Genomic DNA, 15,621 nt, shown 5'->3' on the forward strand with positions numbered 1-15,621 from the left:
GCAAAAGAAAATATTGGAGAAAATTTAATGTCAAATAAACTTCATCACAACTGCAATCTAAGTATTTAGATTTAAACTATAGTATAAAAAGATCTCTATGAATTCAAGTCACAATGCAAACTTGCCATCGCATGCAACTGAATAAATACACACATCACTTATAAAAAGTTCTGTGAAGATGCTGCCGCAACCGCTGCCGGACCAGAGTCTTTCTGTTCATCCCCAAAGAAGTTAGCCACAATCACACCCACATCCTCCAATCCAACTCCGATACACAAGGGATTCAATGAAGTCCTAACAGAAACATCTGCCCCCTCGGCTTCACTGCCATAATCGCTGTTCAAAACCCTCACATTAGGGCCATCTCTACACTTGCCCAAGCATTTACAACCAACAGCAGCACCTTCAACACCGATTACCTTTCCAAATTCTTCCAACAATGCAGCAGCTCCTGATTTTTTACATTTATTACCCATGCAAACCTCAATCCTCTTTGCCGATGATCCAGTCACTGAGCTACATCTGTCATTATGGCCAAAGCTATTGCTGCTAGAACTGGCACCAATTCCAGTGCAGGGTTCTACTTCATTCTCTGATCTGAGATCCCCCAAACCATCTGACAGAACTGCGCTCCCTTCTTGGGTCAGCCTGCTAGGAAGGGTCAACGTTGTTCCATTTTCTTGAGAAACTAATTGAATTTCATCTAATACTGGTAGTGTTGCTTGTGCAAGAGGTTCACTTCTCAGGAAGCTCATGTCAATCACGTCCTCACATTCGCTGTCGCTTGATTCGGATGAAGATGATGATGATTCACAATCAAGCATAATATTCATTTGTCTGTCTTTAAGCTTGGCATTCTCTTGTTTCCTCCTTTCGTTCAATTCTTCCGCCGCTCTCAGATGTTGCAGTTGACTCATCAATACCTCTACTGCATCCTGAATAACACAAAATGGACATCTAAATTATAAAGCCGGTAGGTACAATTATCAGCAACACAAACTATATATTTCCTCTCAGCCCTGTGCAAGAAAAGCCAGATCATCTGGACATTGTTTGTGTGATTCTTCAGTTCCACCAAAACATACATACACAACACCATCGAAAAACGCAGGGGAAAAAAAGCTACTTCCTCCAAAAAAAGAACAAAATAGTTCCAAGAACCATGCCATTAAATTCACTATTAAAAAAAAAAAAAACCCTTAATTTATTTTCTTTTAAGATGTAACCAGTTTAAAATACTTTAAATAATGTAAAGCGGGGCAACCAGTACAACCAATTTGTATGATCAAAGCCGTAATGGAGGACAAGAGTCATAGTTATTAGTTAATTTGTTATAATTTAATCGAGCCGGATAAACTTATGTAAATGCCTCATCACTGAAAGGGATTGACATAAAACTGACGCAAATTCCGGATCAATCAGCAAGTAGCTCATGGGCTTCAAAATATCTCGTCGTACTTCGAGCTAATTAAACATAGAACCACCAAAAATACGATCGCAAAAGATTAAACAGAAGAAATCCCCAAGAAACAGTTCGAATCTAAACACCCAAATAATAAAAAATTAATATGTTATAAAAAATACATACCGCGATGACTTTCTGTTGAACATCAGCAGCCAACCCGTCGTGAGCATCCAAACCAAAGCCCATATCAGAAAACTTAGCCAGGTCCTCGGCCAGCCCCTTGAACAATTTCAACTTTTTCTTAGCAGCGAGCGAAGAACACGAATTCACACTCTTCTCCTTCTTCCCAGAACACATGGGGCTCACGTAATAGTATCGCATATGCCCGTTATCGCAGAACCCAGAATTCATGATCATAGCCCCATGCGCCTTTCTGGGTCTGACGCGAGCTCTAGACTGTTGAAAACCCAGAACCCGAAGCTTCCTGGAACCGACAGAGACGCAGGAGATAGACGGCTTGGAAGAGCGGGTATCGGTCTTACCGCCGGATAAGCACGGAATCCGCCGGAAAGATAAGCCGGAGACCTCCATCGCTTTGGCGGTGTAATCGCAGAGAGAGAGAGAGAGAGAGAGTTTGGAATTTGGAAGGACAAACTTGCGAACGGTGTCCAGTTGGTTTATACGAGTGGGGGAACGTGCGAATATGTTGCAAACGTGGGTGTTTTCTATTGGACAGATAATGACGCGGTTTCGCAATTGGAGGCTTGTGACAATTTTATGTTCGCCACGCCCTTTCGTCGTTTGGATTATGAACGCGGCCAACCTTTCACGTCGTGTAATTCTGTAAGCAAACCCGACGGTTCAGATGTGATCCAAGTGGTGCCACGCGTGGTGCCATGTAGGCACTTGAAAGTTTTGAAGAGGTGAATGGCATAAAGACGGAAATACACTCACCAAAACAGAAAAAAACTATTCATCATTTTCCTTTTTCTCGTCCTTTCAGTGATATTAGATAATAAATTTTTAAATAAAATATAATAATTAATTTCTAATTATCTAATATTATATTACGAGATTATAAAATTTACTCAACTCAAAATAATGAGTCATTTTATTTGTTATTGATAAATTTCAAATGAAAATCCTAGATTTTCATTCACATTCATTTAATTAATATATGATTTATGTTAACGGCCTATGGCTTGGTGTTACAAGAGTTATATCTCCTTAATAGAGATCATGGGTTTGCCCTCATCTCCCAATATATAAAAAAATATATATGTGATTTATTATTGAGCTATTTTATTCAGCATTCTTATACCATATATTACACATAATTTTTAATTTTTTCTATTTTATTTTTGATAAACTAAATGAATTTTTCTACTCATCATCCATACACCATACATTTGATAAGGAAAAAAAATTATATATAGTATATAGTGTAGGGATGGTAACTATAACTTTTCTTTGTTATTTTTATCCTTTTATTTTAATACTTAAATATATGTATATTTAAATAGAAGAGAAAAAAATTAATAAATTATATATTAATTTGATAGAACTGTGTGGTGTTAAGACTTCATCCTAGTATCCCTCTTTGGTCCACTAGAAGTATCAAATAAGAATGAGGGAAAGTCAATCCCCTTCCACGGTTTCAACTGTATTTCCTTGTTATTAAATGTGCAACTGTATTTCATAGTTAGTTGGTATCCACCGTTCAAATCTGTGAACAATTTGTTCACATCTAGGAGTATGACCTCCTATTTAATAAGGTTGGTTGCATATTCTTTCTCAATTATAAAAGCATAGACTTTAATTATAGAGGTGTAAAAAAATATTGGTCAACAGATAAATCGGACAGGACTTAATTGAACCGGTGTGTTTGGTCCAATATTGAGTTTGGTTTAAGTTTAATACTGGTTTTATTTTTTTTTAAATCGGTCAAAATGGGTCCGGTTCCGATTTTTCTTTTTCTAAAATCAGAAAAGATTAGACCAAACCGGCTCATATATATATTTTAATTTTTTATATTATATATAATTTTTATATATAATATATAATTATATATAAAATAGTTTTGTATTATATGATAAATTACTAATTAATATAATATTAAATTTTAAAATCTTATATCACTATAGTTTATTGTATTAATAGTTATACTAATATTATATAGTGCATATCAAAGGTTATATTAATACTATATCAATATATATTATAATATACTATAATATATCACTATAATCCATAATACAATTATAATATATATTATAATATACTACAATATATAATCACTATAGTATTATATACTATAATATAATAAATTAAAACTGAAAAACTAGACTGAAACGGACCGGAACTGGTAAAATCGGAAGAATCGGTTTAGGATGATAATTGGTGCGAAATTAGTTTTTGAAAATGTAAAATCGGTTTATACCGGTTCGGTCCCAAATTTGATCTAAAGTCGGACTAAACCGGACCGGTTACACCCTTATTTAATTGGATTTTTTCTTATGATGCTAATTACATTTATTAATGATACAAAAATTCTATGTGTAGTCACTTTTGCGTACTCTTTTGTGCACTCTACTAATGTGATTTGTTGCACATTTTTTTAATAAAAAATAATTGTTTTGGTCAATCATATCAGTAGAATGTGCAAAGAGTACGTAAAAGTGAGTGTATGTAGCAAAACTTTAACTGATATATAAAATTTTGAGATGTTGTCTATTCAAATGGCAAATATATGACATTGCTTAAAAATTTTCGATTGAAAATAACATAATCGAGAATAAATTCTAACATTACTCATTTTTTAAGAAGTGATACTACTATAATTATTTCACAACTCTATAATAATATTTTTAAAATTTAAAAATATCAAGTCAAAAGTAAAATTCAAAAAATTTTTTTATAAAAAAAATATTTTTATTGTATAGTTGTGTAATAGTAGTAACTTCATTTTCGTATTGTTTTTATTATACTTAAAATGGTTTGGATATCATGTTATTTTACTAATTATTTCATAAGTTTCAAACTGATAATACAAAGTAAGCTTCAGTAAACATGAAGCGGAGACTGAAGTACACTCCCACCGGACATTCTTTGGAGAGAAATACATGATTTACAAAAAATAAATATTATAAAAATAAAATTTACAAAGTAATGTAATTTGATATGGTAAGTTGATCGTAAATTTTTTTTATTGCCAAGTATATTTAATGTATCACACTAAATCACGTCAGTTTGTAAACTTTATTTTATACAATCTTTTTATAGGTTTAACACTTTATTTAAAGCAATAGTTATTTCAGGTAAAAGCTTTCGTTATATAAGGGTACTTATGCATGTGCCAATAATAGCTATGGGTCGTAGTCCCCATTAATTCAATGCAACAATAACTTTCTTTTTTCAACAAACTCACATCGAAATTAAAAGAGAGAATATAAGAGTTGAGATTGGGAGACCTTGAAAACCATTTTTACTGAAATTGCAATACATACAAAAAAAAAAAAAAAAAAAAAAAATTAAATGGGCAATGGGAAAATAAATTGGGTCCAGGCACTTTTTCCTAGGCCAAACCAAGGAGGGGCAACTATAATAGTGGTTATAAAATTCAACTGGTGGATTTGCCAAATGGTGAAAGAGGCACTATAACTATCAAGTCTAGAGTCGTTGAAGAAGATCTTCATGTCCTTTTATCCTAATTTCTCGATTAGGGAAATTTGAAACATAACCAGATAGTTAGAATCGAACTATCAAGGTTGTTGACGGAGTTTTAGAGGAATTCTTGGCAAAGTTAGCATCTGAGCTATACTCACTGATGGAGATAGGGCAAAGGGACCAAGACTTGAAGGATTCAGCAGTGGGGAACTTAGCTGTGCTGCACGTGTGGTAGTCGGAGGCCAAAAAATACATCGACGCGTCAAAAAGTCCCACATCTAGGTGGCGCATGCAATCACGCGACGATCATTTTGCAACTCCACTGGTGTTTTGAAGATCGACGATTGACAAACATAGTGGAAGGCGCATGTGTGGCAATCCTCAAGCTAGAATGCGATGGATCAATCATTTCCAATCTGGTAGAAAGAGAGAAAAAACCAGAGGTAAACTGAAGAGAGAGAAAAAAAAATAATTGGAAAAGGTACTGTAGAGATTGAGGAGAAGAGGGAGGAGCCGTGCTTGTCCCTCGGTGAATGTGTTGGAGACCTCGGTCAAGCCTCCAAACACTAAGGGTTCGATCATCGCTTTGTTGCTCCTTTAGTGACCGATGAGACTCCTTTATTTGGTGTAGATCACGTGTAGCCCAATGGGAGCTTGGGTGAAGTGAGGCTAGGGTTTAATGGTGAAAAGTATGGATGGTGTTTGGGCTAGGTGATCACGGTTTGGGTGATGATGGCGCACGGCTAGTGACCTTGGGTGTGCTAGGCGCCACTTGTGTGCTAAGATTGGATGAAGGGTGATCTTGACTAGGGTTTAGAACTGAGTGAGTGGGGCTAGGTTGGATGAGGGGTTCGGCCAAGGCTTATGGGAGTGTGTTCGGCTAGGGCAAATGGGGTTTGTGAGATCCTAAAAGGTAGGAATTGTGAAATTTCTAAAGAATAGGATTTGAGATCTAGAGATCTAGGATTGCAAGGGTTGGCCGAAAATGGGTAGGATGGATAGAGAAAATGTGTTTTGGTGGGACTATGAGATTTGAGTGAGCCAATTAAGGAAATTGACCAATCAAATGATGAAGGGAAAAATGGAAGTGCGAAATTATAGGATCTAGGGTTTCGGCTAAGCCAAGGAGGCTATGGCCGAATTATGGGATGTGAGATCTAGGGTTTTTGTGGTTTTCTTAGCTATGGGAATTGATGTGGGGCGTGTAAGGCTTGATGGGAGGCTAGGGTTTTATGATTTGAGGCAATTGAAGGTAATGGAAAAGGCAAAGGGATAGACTGGCCGAAATTGATGTTTGAGAGATGGGATTCTTCAAATAACTTCCAAGAAATCTTATGAACATGTGAGAAATCACATGAATACAAGAGATCTAGCAGAACACCACAAATCCGAATTCCCCGATGGAGGATTTGGCCTCCACACTCCAAATCAAGCAACAAAATCTACAAGAATACAAAAAGAGAAAATGAAAATAACAAAGGAACCAAACAATTCTTGATTCATGAATTGCACAAGAAATTGAAAGGAAACCTCAATATATTAAAGGTTAGAATGAACCAACACTGATTCACGAATTGCATGGTGAAGATCTTCTCCTTTGGGATTCACGAATTGCATAGTGAAGATCTTCTCCTTGGGGATTCACGAATTGTATCCCAAAAGAGCCCAAGTGCGTGAAGCACCGAAAATGAAAATTCTCCAACCCTATGGTCGACCACTCAATAATCAAAATGCTAAAAGATCTTAATGAAATGTCTAAAGATCCTATTTATAGAGTTTACAAAGTGGAAACTCCCAAAAGGTCCCTAGGCAAAATAAAATAAAATAAATAAACAAATGAAATAATAATTAATCAAGTCTTTAAATAAAATAAATAAAAATAATAAAAATGATAATTTAGCCATGGTGGTCGTGGCATGCATGGCCCATGGTGGGCTAAGGTGGTGCATGGTCCATGGCTAGGCTAGTCATGGTCTGGTCCGCGACTTGTTGCATGGCGTGGCATAGTGCCATGTGTTGGTTTGGTGGTGGGTACGGCATGGCGCTGTGCATGGCCTGCTAGTGGAGGGCATGGCATGGTGCCAAGCCTAGGCCTGATGATGGGCACAAGGTGATGCCGTGTTGCTGTTGTGGTGCCCAGTCAAGTGGCTTGGGCGGTGGTCTTGCATGGTTCGGGTTGGTGGCCTGGGTGATGAGCATGCATGGCCCAAGCTGACGGTCTGGGCTATGGGGTCACAAGGCACGGGCTGGAGCCGTTCGTTGGTTGGCATTCCTGGTGGGTATGCCACTAGCCTCGCCTGCAACACACGGGCTAGAGCCATGCACTGGATGACATGCCTGTGAGGGCTCGCCACTAGCCTTATCTGCAAAGTACGGGTTGGTGCCTTGCGTTGGATGGCATACCTGTGGGGGCACGCCACTAGCTTTGCTAAGTGATGCAGGGGCACGTATGCATGCGCGCAGGTGCACGCTCAAGGCCACGCGCAAGCCTGCACACATGGTTTGCACACGCCCAGTAGCCTCCACGGTTGCCCGCTGCGTGTCATGGTCTAAGCCAAGGCATGCAAGCAAGCTAGTCATGTGACTTTCTTAACTCTTCATGAGTCGTGTCAAGGTGTGGTCCTGGGCAAATCTCCTGGGGGTTGTGATAGAATGTTTAGGGTGGATGTTGGTTAAAGATGTAGGTTGGGGTCTCAAGCTCTCTCTCTCTCTCTCTCTCTCTCTCTCTCACTCTCTCTCACTTCTTTAATCGCAATAACTGTAATTTATAGTAACCGATTTATACCATCTAGGCACTAGATGGTATAATGCAATAATAACTTCTTTGTTTTCTAAGCAAGTTTGCATATCAAAGATAAAGAAAACAATACAAACGTCTAAGGAGGGTCTTTTTCACTATCAATATACATAATACTAGTCTAAAATAATGCTACCAAACAAAGAGCTGGTAGCGGCCCATTGCACTACTAAGTGCACGAATCGATTTTGGAATCAATCAATTTTTTTGAAACTCCAATCTTTGTGAAATTTCAAAGAGTTTGCAATGTCTTTAGAGATTGGGGAGATTTTCCAAACAGCTTTCTCTTCATAGATAGAAGAAATAACTAACTAAGAGTCTCCGACTAATGAGATGGAAGGAGAATTTAGTTGCTTCACCATTTTGAAAGCCAACTTTGCTGCTAAAACTTCTGCAAACATTGGGGTTGTGGTAGGATTTTTCTCAATCCAAATTTCTATAACCTCCCATTTTGAGTTTCTACTCATTGCTGAAGTCGTTGAGAATGAATTTCTGACAGCAACATCGAAAGATATACAAATTTGATTTGTGAATGGTTTTTGTCATTTTTTCTCAACTTTAGTGTTGATCTTTTCTTGCCATGCCTGTAGATTTTTTTGGTATGAGAGGTTTAACTACTGCAATGCTTTGTGGCGAGAGAGCTTCGTTTGATTATGGACTAGATCGTTCCAGAGCCGCCATATAAAATCTAAAATCAAAACTGCAAAAATTTTGAAAGGTTGTTCTTCTTGGGAACTAAGGCTGAGATTTAGCTTTGGATTTAATATGAAAGGAAACCAGCCATTCATTGAATTTACAGCCAAGGAAGAGAGATTTAATGACCATCTACTTTGGCTCTACAAAATTCTAGTTATAGGGCACTCAATAAAGAGGTGTAGACGGGTATCTTCCTTTTCATCACAAAGAGGGCAATTAAATGAATGGATGCTTGAAATAAATCTTTTTAATCTCTCTCTTGTTGGAAGAATGTCCCAAAAGATTTTCCATAAAAAGAGCTTATGGCAGTCATGGATTCTAAGTTTCCATATCTTTCTCCATGGGATATTTGGAATGGCTATCTAGCTAGTGTTTGCAATATTGGAGGCAAGGTGGTGAGTAGATTTGACTAAGAATCTCCCATTTTGAGTTTTGGTCTAGATGGGACAATCCGATCTTTGAATTGAATGGGGTAAAGGTATTTTTAGAATTTCTTTGATGCTATCTTGTTGGAAAAGAGATAGTAATTTTGGAAGATTCCAAGAACTATTAGCCTAATTAATTAGATATGAGATTTTGAGAGTTGGCAAGATATCAGCTATATGTTTTAGGGGAAGAGGCTTGAAGTTTTTCAGAGTAGGTATCCAGGGATCGAGTCAAGCTCTCACAGACAAGCCATTTGTAATTTGGAAGCACATACCTATTTCCAGCAAGGGTCGGGTCTTAAGAATTCCTTTCAAAGGTTTGAGTCAGTGGCCTTTATAACTGCATTTGCAAAGGCACTTGTATTAAGATATTTCCTTTATAAAAACTTGTGCCAAATACCAGAATATGGTTGCCTAATTTCCCATCCCGTCTTAGCTAACAAAGCTACATTCATGTTTTCCATTAGTCGTAATCCCAAACTACTATCTTTTTTTGGTTGGCAAATAGTTTTCCAGGATTTCAGACAAAACTTGTACTTTTGGTCTTTCAAAGTTCCCCACCAAAAATTCTTGAAACTAGTATTCAGAGACTTATAAATTGACTTTAGAAGCATATGCGTTGACATTTGATATGTGAGAATGGAGCTTGTTACAGTTCTGATGAGCATAGTTCTACAAGATTGAGAGAGCATTTTTGATTTCCAACCTTTAAGTCTTTCGTTTATTTTTCTTAGCATCTCTTTGTAGTCCTATTTTTTGGATCGACTAAAACTTGTCAGAATCCCCAGATATATCATTTTAGATGTCGATTCTTTGTATGATAGATTTGCCAAGATTACCATTATTGTTGCATGACTAGTATTTTGAGTAATGAAAATTGAGGATTTACTTTGGTTTATGCGTTGACTTGACCAAGCTTGATATTTCTCTAAATTATTGTTGATGGCTTGAATCTACTTTTCCTTTACTTTTTCAAAGATAATTAAATCATATGCAAAGAGAAGATGAGAAATTGGAAAACAATCTTTGCTAATTTTAATACCCTCCAATTGTTGTGAAGCTTCTGATCAAGCTAGTAGTATTGAAAGGACCTCCATACACATGATGAAGAGAAAATGTGAAATAGGGTCACCTTGCTGAAAGTCTTTTGGAGCTTTGAAGAGACCTATTGGGGATCCATTAATAAGAATAAAGAAAAAAGCCGTCGATATGCATTCCTTTATGAAATTTATCTCGGTTGAGTTAAAGCCCAAGACTTTCATAACAACAAAAAGAAAGTTCCATTTGATAAACTCGAAAGTTTTTTCCATGTCTAGTTTTAAAGCCACCTGACCCTTTTTCTCTTTGTGATGCTTTAGATGATGGAACATCTCATGGGCGATTATGGAGTTTTCTTTAATATTTCAACCTAGCACAAAGGCTGTTTGAAAAAGGGGAAATAATGCTTGGAAGGGTTTTCTTTAAACGGTTTACAAGGATCTCTGTAATGACTTTATACATCACATTGGTTAGACTTATTGGTTGGAAATTTTGAGGGGAGCTTGGGTTTACTATTTATGGAATGAGAGCAATGTGGGTATGGTTAATTTGTTTCAAAAGTTTTTTGCTTCTAAAAAAAATTTGGACTGATACAATCACATCTCTTTTGATAATTGGCCAGTAATGTTTAAAAAAAGGGTTGTCATTCCACTAGGACTTGGAGCTTTATGGTTTGAGATTTGCTTAAGAGCTCCATAAATCTCAACTTCTGAAGGCAAAGCAGTTAGGAATTCATTTTCGTCCCCTAAGATATGATTCTCAAAAAGATCCTCAAGATTCTTCAAGAATATAAATGGATCTAAAATAGTTTATGAAAGAAGATTCAGTAATATCCTGATCCATTGTCTAGTTACTTGGACTCAGTTTGATGGAATCGATCCAGTTGCTTCTTCGGCGGATTGTCATTGACAAATGGTAGAACTTTATATTCAAATCTGCTGTGGTGAGCCAGTTTATTCTTGACTTTTGCCTCCAAAGAGTTTCCTCATGATTAAGTTGTTCTTGGAGTTTGAGATGAAGGGATTTCTCTCTTTGTAAACTCCATAGGTTGGTGAATTACTCTGAAGTTGGCTTAGCTCCATCTCAATATGCTGGATGTTCGTTTGTATTCTCCCAAAATGGATTTTGTTCCAAAACTTGAGTGCCTTTTTTGTTTCATTGATCTTGCTATAGAGAATAAAGGCAGGATTCTCATTGAATTGTTGGTGCCATGCATCTTAGATTATAACATTGCTGAGAGGTTCTCGATTCCATAATTCTTCAAATTTAAAGGGAGAAGCGTTCTTACTTATCTTCATAGTGTTGAGCAATGGAGGATTATGGTCTGAGGTCAATGATATTATGTACTAAATAGAGGCATCTGGAAAAAATAGGCACCAATGTGCATTTACTATTCCATGGTCCAAACGTTCTCTAATTACTGCACTTACATGACGATTATTTGTCCAAGTGAGAATGGATCTCGAAAAACCAATATCAATGAGCTTCTGTGAATCCATTAAGCATTTTAATCCATTGATGGATGAGAAGGTGACTAGCAGGCCCCCAGCTTTATCTTGTTGGCTTAACAAGTCATTGAAATCGCCAATACAAAGCCATGGGCTTGGAAAGGAACGGTGAGTTGAATCCAAAAGAGTCCAAAAATTTGCTTTGTGTTGCCCTTGAACTGGGGTATAGATGAAAGTAGCTAACCAAAGATGATTAGGGGGATCAGAGTAGACCAAAATAGAAATACCATTAGTATTAGCATGGACCGGTTCAATATCCACTAGGGGTGAAAACTGATCATCACGGTTCGGTTTCGGTCCAAAACTGAAACCTAGCCGACATGATTTTTAGGGGAGGATACCGACCGAAACCGATCGATAAAAAGTGGGAAAACTAGCCGGTGTAGTTTCGGTTGGTTTCCTTCGGTTCATCAGCATTCCATCGGTTCTCAATATTCAACAATAAAATTCAACAAATTTCTTCAATCGGATCAACAAATTTCAGGCAAACAATCGAGAGTCTATGTGTGCATTGTGTGGTGTTATGAACCCTAGAAGGAGATTGGGAATGACGATGGGAACTAAAGGGTAGTGGGAGTGTGGAATTGAAGAAGTGAAATTTGAAATTTTGAAGGCTTATGTTAGAAGTGAAACTTGTCGATGAGAGTGGAGGAGATGGTGGCTGGCAGCGACAAGTGACATTGAGGAGGAGCCGAGAAGGACGTGAGTCCGTGACGATGGTGAGAGAGAACACGAGTTTGCAAGCATAAATGACTACGACATGAGAGAGAGAGAGAGAGAGAGAGAGAGAGAGAGAGAGAGAGAGAGAGAGAGAGAGAGAGAGAGAGAGAGAGAGAGAATGGGGGGCGGCAGAAGAGAGAAAAGGGAAAAGGAGGGGGGGAACTGGGAAGGGGAAGGTAACCCTAACCCCATTCCCAACAAAACAACACCGTTTGGTTGAGACCAAACAATGTCGTTGGCTTTAATTTTGTTTTGCTCACACATTTAAACAAAACGACGCCATTTTATATAAGGTATATAATATATATATATATATATATATATATATATATTAGGTCGGTCGGTTTACTAGTTTTCTGGGTAGTTGAACCAGGACCGAGCCAATTGAAGTCGGTTTTCATTAATTTCTACCGCCAGCTGACCGGTTCTTCGCCGGTTCCGGCTTTCGACGGTTGGTTGCCGTCGGTGGAGGTCAGTTCGCCGATTCTCAATACACCCCTAATATCCACTCCCGGTGGCCATAATAACAAAAGGCCTTCATTTTTTTTTCAAGGCAGGGACATTTATAAAATGGTAGAAATTTAGTCTATTTACAATAGTAGGGGTACTTACATTAGACACCATGGTTTCCAACAAAAAAATAATATCTGGATTATACTTTTTAATAAAGGCCCTTATATTTTTTATTGCATTGGGGTGGGTTAGTCCATTGCAATTCCATACCAAAGACTTCATGGGAAATTTGGAAGCATGTTAGAGCCTATCTCTTCAGCTTTCTTGAGTTTTCCAATCGACGATACCTTTGGTGTTGCCTTGCTATATGGTTTGGATCTTGTAGCTTCCTTAGATTTTTTGACTTTCCCCAAGGGCTTTGAATTGATAAATAAAAGCATGAGAGCTGCCTCTTTCTCTTCATTGTAGATCTCTTGAGCAATAGATGCTAATTGTGGGTTGATTTCCTCTGAAATTTTCTGCATTTTTTGTTTTGGTGGAGCTTCAATGTTTGATAGAGGAACTAGAGTCACCGAACTCTTTGATGGGGTTGGTACTGCAGAATGGGCTTGAAACCCATCCGGGCTAGAGGATTTGTACGTGGCCACGTATCGGATGGTGGGCCCAGGCTTCTTTGTCGATAGAGGTTCGAATTAAGGTTGAGGGCCCGACTTGGGCGAGATCAGGTGGACCATCTGATACAAGATAGTGAGGAGGAGATTTAGGTCATTTTGCTTTTTGTGCGTGTGGATGTGGGCATTGAAAGGAGAGCTGCATTTCCATTGGGTTTGCTGTGCTTGAGCATTCATTTGGGATTGACCAGCTGGTGGGCCATGAGATCCAGTGGGCTTTGTGAAAATATCAAGGTTAGCTAGTAGGGTGGGTCAATGGCCCCTATTGAGAAGGCCCAACCTTTTGCCACTGTAGTGCTTTGAAGCCCATTATCGCCCCTTGGATCTTCATCCTTCGAGAAGACAATGCCTCTGTATTTAAAGCTAAGGGGAAGGTGAAGAGAGGCTGTGTTGTCATCAATTGGGAGATGTGATGATTTTGAGTGACTGATGGGAAAAAGTTTGGTGGGAAGGAGTTAATGCTCAGATTGAATGGGGCTTCTCTGGTAGGTGGTGGGCCATTAATATCTGAAAGGCTACAGTAATCCATAGTGGGCAGCGGGGCCCTGCACCCTGTTGCCCCGCCCCCGCATTGTGGGGCGAGCAATCCTGCACCGTATGGGCAGGGATGGGGACGGTCCAACCCTGCCCCTCACCCCTTATATATTATATATATAAACATAAATATATATATATAATTATATTTTACAAATTGTGTATATGTAAACATATATTATAATTTGTTAGACTTGTTCATAAAGTATGCATTAGCAAATTTAAAATTATATAATTTTTAAATTTAGTCATATTTAGGGCTGAAAGGCGGTCGGTCCGGACTGACTGTTTCGGTCCGGACCGACTGTTTCGGTCCGGACCGACGGACCGACCTTAGAGTCAGTTAGTCTCGATCAATAATGGAAATTTGGTTTTCAGTCCAGTCTCAGTCCGTGGCTTTCCCTGACCGGACCGACCGAATAGATAAATGTGTCTTTTTTTTTATTTTATAAATATATTATATATATTATTTCATATAATAATTGTATAATTAATTATGTAATTTTCATATAAACTATTACCATTAACAATATAAAATTTTAAATTTAAATTAATATTCTAGTAATTAACTAATGTATATTAATTATTATCAATTAATGCAATTCACCATTAACTAATTAGTAGGTGAATTAACTAATTAGTAATTACTAATATCTACATCTATGATCTAATTAAAGTTATTAGATAAATTTTTTTTATACCTAAGTTGTAACTTGTAACTTACTAACTTGTAATTAAATATAAACCAATTATTATTAATGTAAATTTTAATTAACTAATATATGATATCAATTAATCAACCTATCAACAATTCACCATTCACAAATTATTAACATTTGTATATATGATCTAATTAAAATTACTAGATTAAGTATTTGTAAAATATCTAAGTTGTAACTTATAAGTAAATATAAATCAATTATAAATATTAATGTAAATTTTAATTAACTAATATATGATATCAATTAACTAACCTATCACCAATTCACCATTAACTATATTACTATTAATTTTTAACATATACAAGACTACATCTATGATCTAATATTTAAAGTTACTAGATAAATTTTTTGTAAAATACCTAAGTTGAAACTTGTAAGCAAATATAAAGCAATTATAAATATTAATATAAATATATGATATCAATTAACTAACCTATCATCAATTCACCATTAACTGATTATAGTTTATTAACATCTACATCTATGAATCATGTTTCATGATCATATAAAATAATTTGCATGTAAAAGTTTAATATAGCTTATTAATACATTGATATACTATAAGTCTATGTCTCTAAGTTAGTAATAAATTAGCAATTAACATCATCAATATAAGTTTAATTAATTTTTTTAATGAGTTAATGAAATAATCCACATTAATTAGTTTATTTAACCTTAATTTTATTAATTTACATATTTTTTTAAATTTATATACCAAAAAGAAAAGAATTGGAATCATATATTAGGCATTATAGAAAATATCGCCGTTTAGGTCCAGTGGGAAGCAATTATAAAACTGGACTGGTTCGTTGAAGGGGAGGGTTTCAGAAGTTTATGCTTATTATTTGCCCTAAGTGGGTAGGGATTCCACCTCGTATTACAGTTGTGAATGACTATTTTAGTGTGTATATGAGGGAAAAAAAATAAGTTGAGAAGTGCTTTTCAAGGGTAATATATTTCCCTCACCACGGATATATGGATATCCG

General features: G+C 36.7%; 1 protein-coding gene across 1 annotated transcript; it reads right to left on the minus strand.

The window, feature by feature from the left end:
* Nucleotides 1-23: 23 nt before the first annotated feature.
* Nucleotides 24-12,342, minus strand: LOC122316696 (diacylglycerol O-acyltransferase 3). Its single transcript, XM_043133424.1, has 3 exons — nt 12,298-12,342; nt 1,589-2,037; nt 24-935 (listed from the first exon to the last, which is right to left on the minus strand). Exons 2-3 carry the CDS (start codon nt 1,994-1,996, stop codon nt 159-161), a joined length of 1,185 nt encoding a protein of 394 aa, XP_042989358.1. The 5' UTR covers nt 1,997-2,037; nt 12,298-12,342; the 3' UTR covers nt 24-158.
* Between the last annotated feature and the right edge of the window lie 3,279 nt (nt 12,343-15,621).

Source organism: Carya illinoinensis, chromosome 1 (genome assembly GCF_018687715.1).
Source record: "Carya illinoinensis cultivar Pawnee chromosome 1, C.illinoinensisPawnee_v1, whole genome shotgun sequence".
NCBI classification, from domain to species: domain Eukaryota; kingdom Viridiplantae; phylum Streptophyta; class Magnoliopsida; order Fagales; family Juglandaceae; genus Carya; species Carya illinoinensis.

What these genes read in the sequence shown, in the direction of transcription:
- LOC122316696 (XM_043133424.1), bottom strand. Translation starts at nt 1,996, where the DNA reads ATGGAGGTCTCCGGCTTATCTTTCCGGCGGATTCCGTGCTTATCCGGC. An exon ending in TTCAACAGAAAGTCATCGCG is followed by an intron (nt 936 to 1,588) that starts GTATGTATTTTT and finishes TGTGTTATTCAG; the next exon opens with GATGCAGTAGAGGTATTGAT.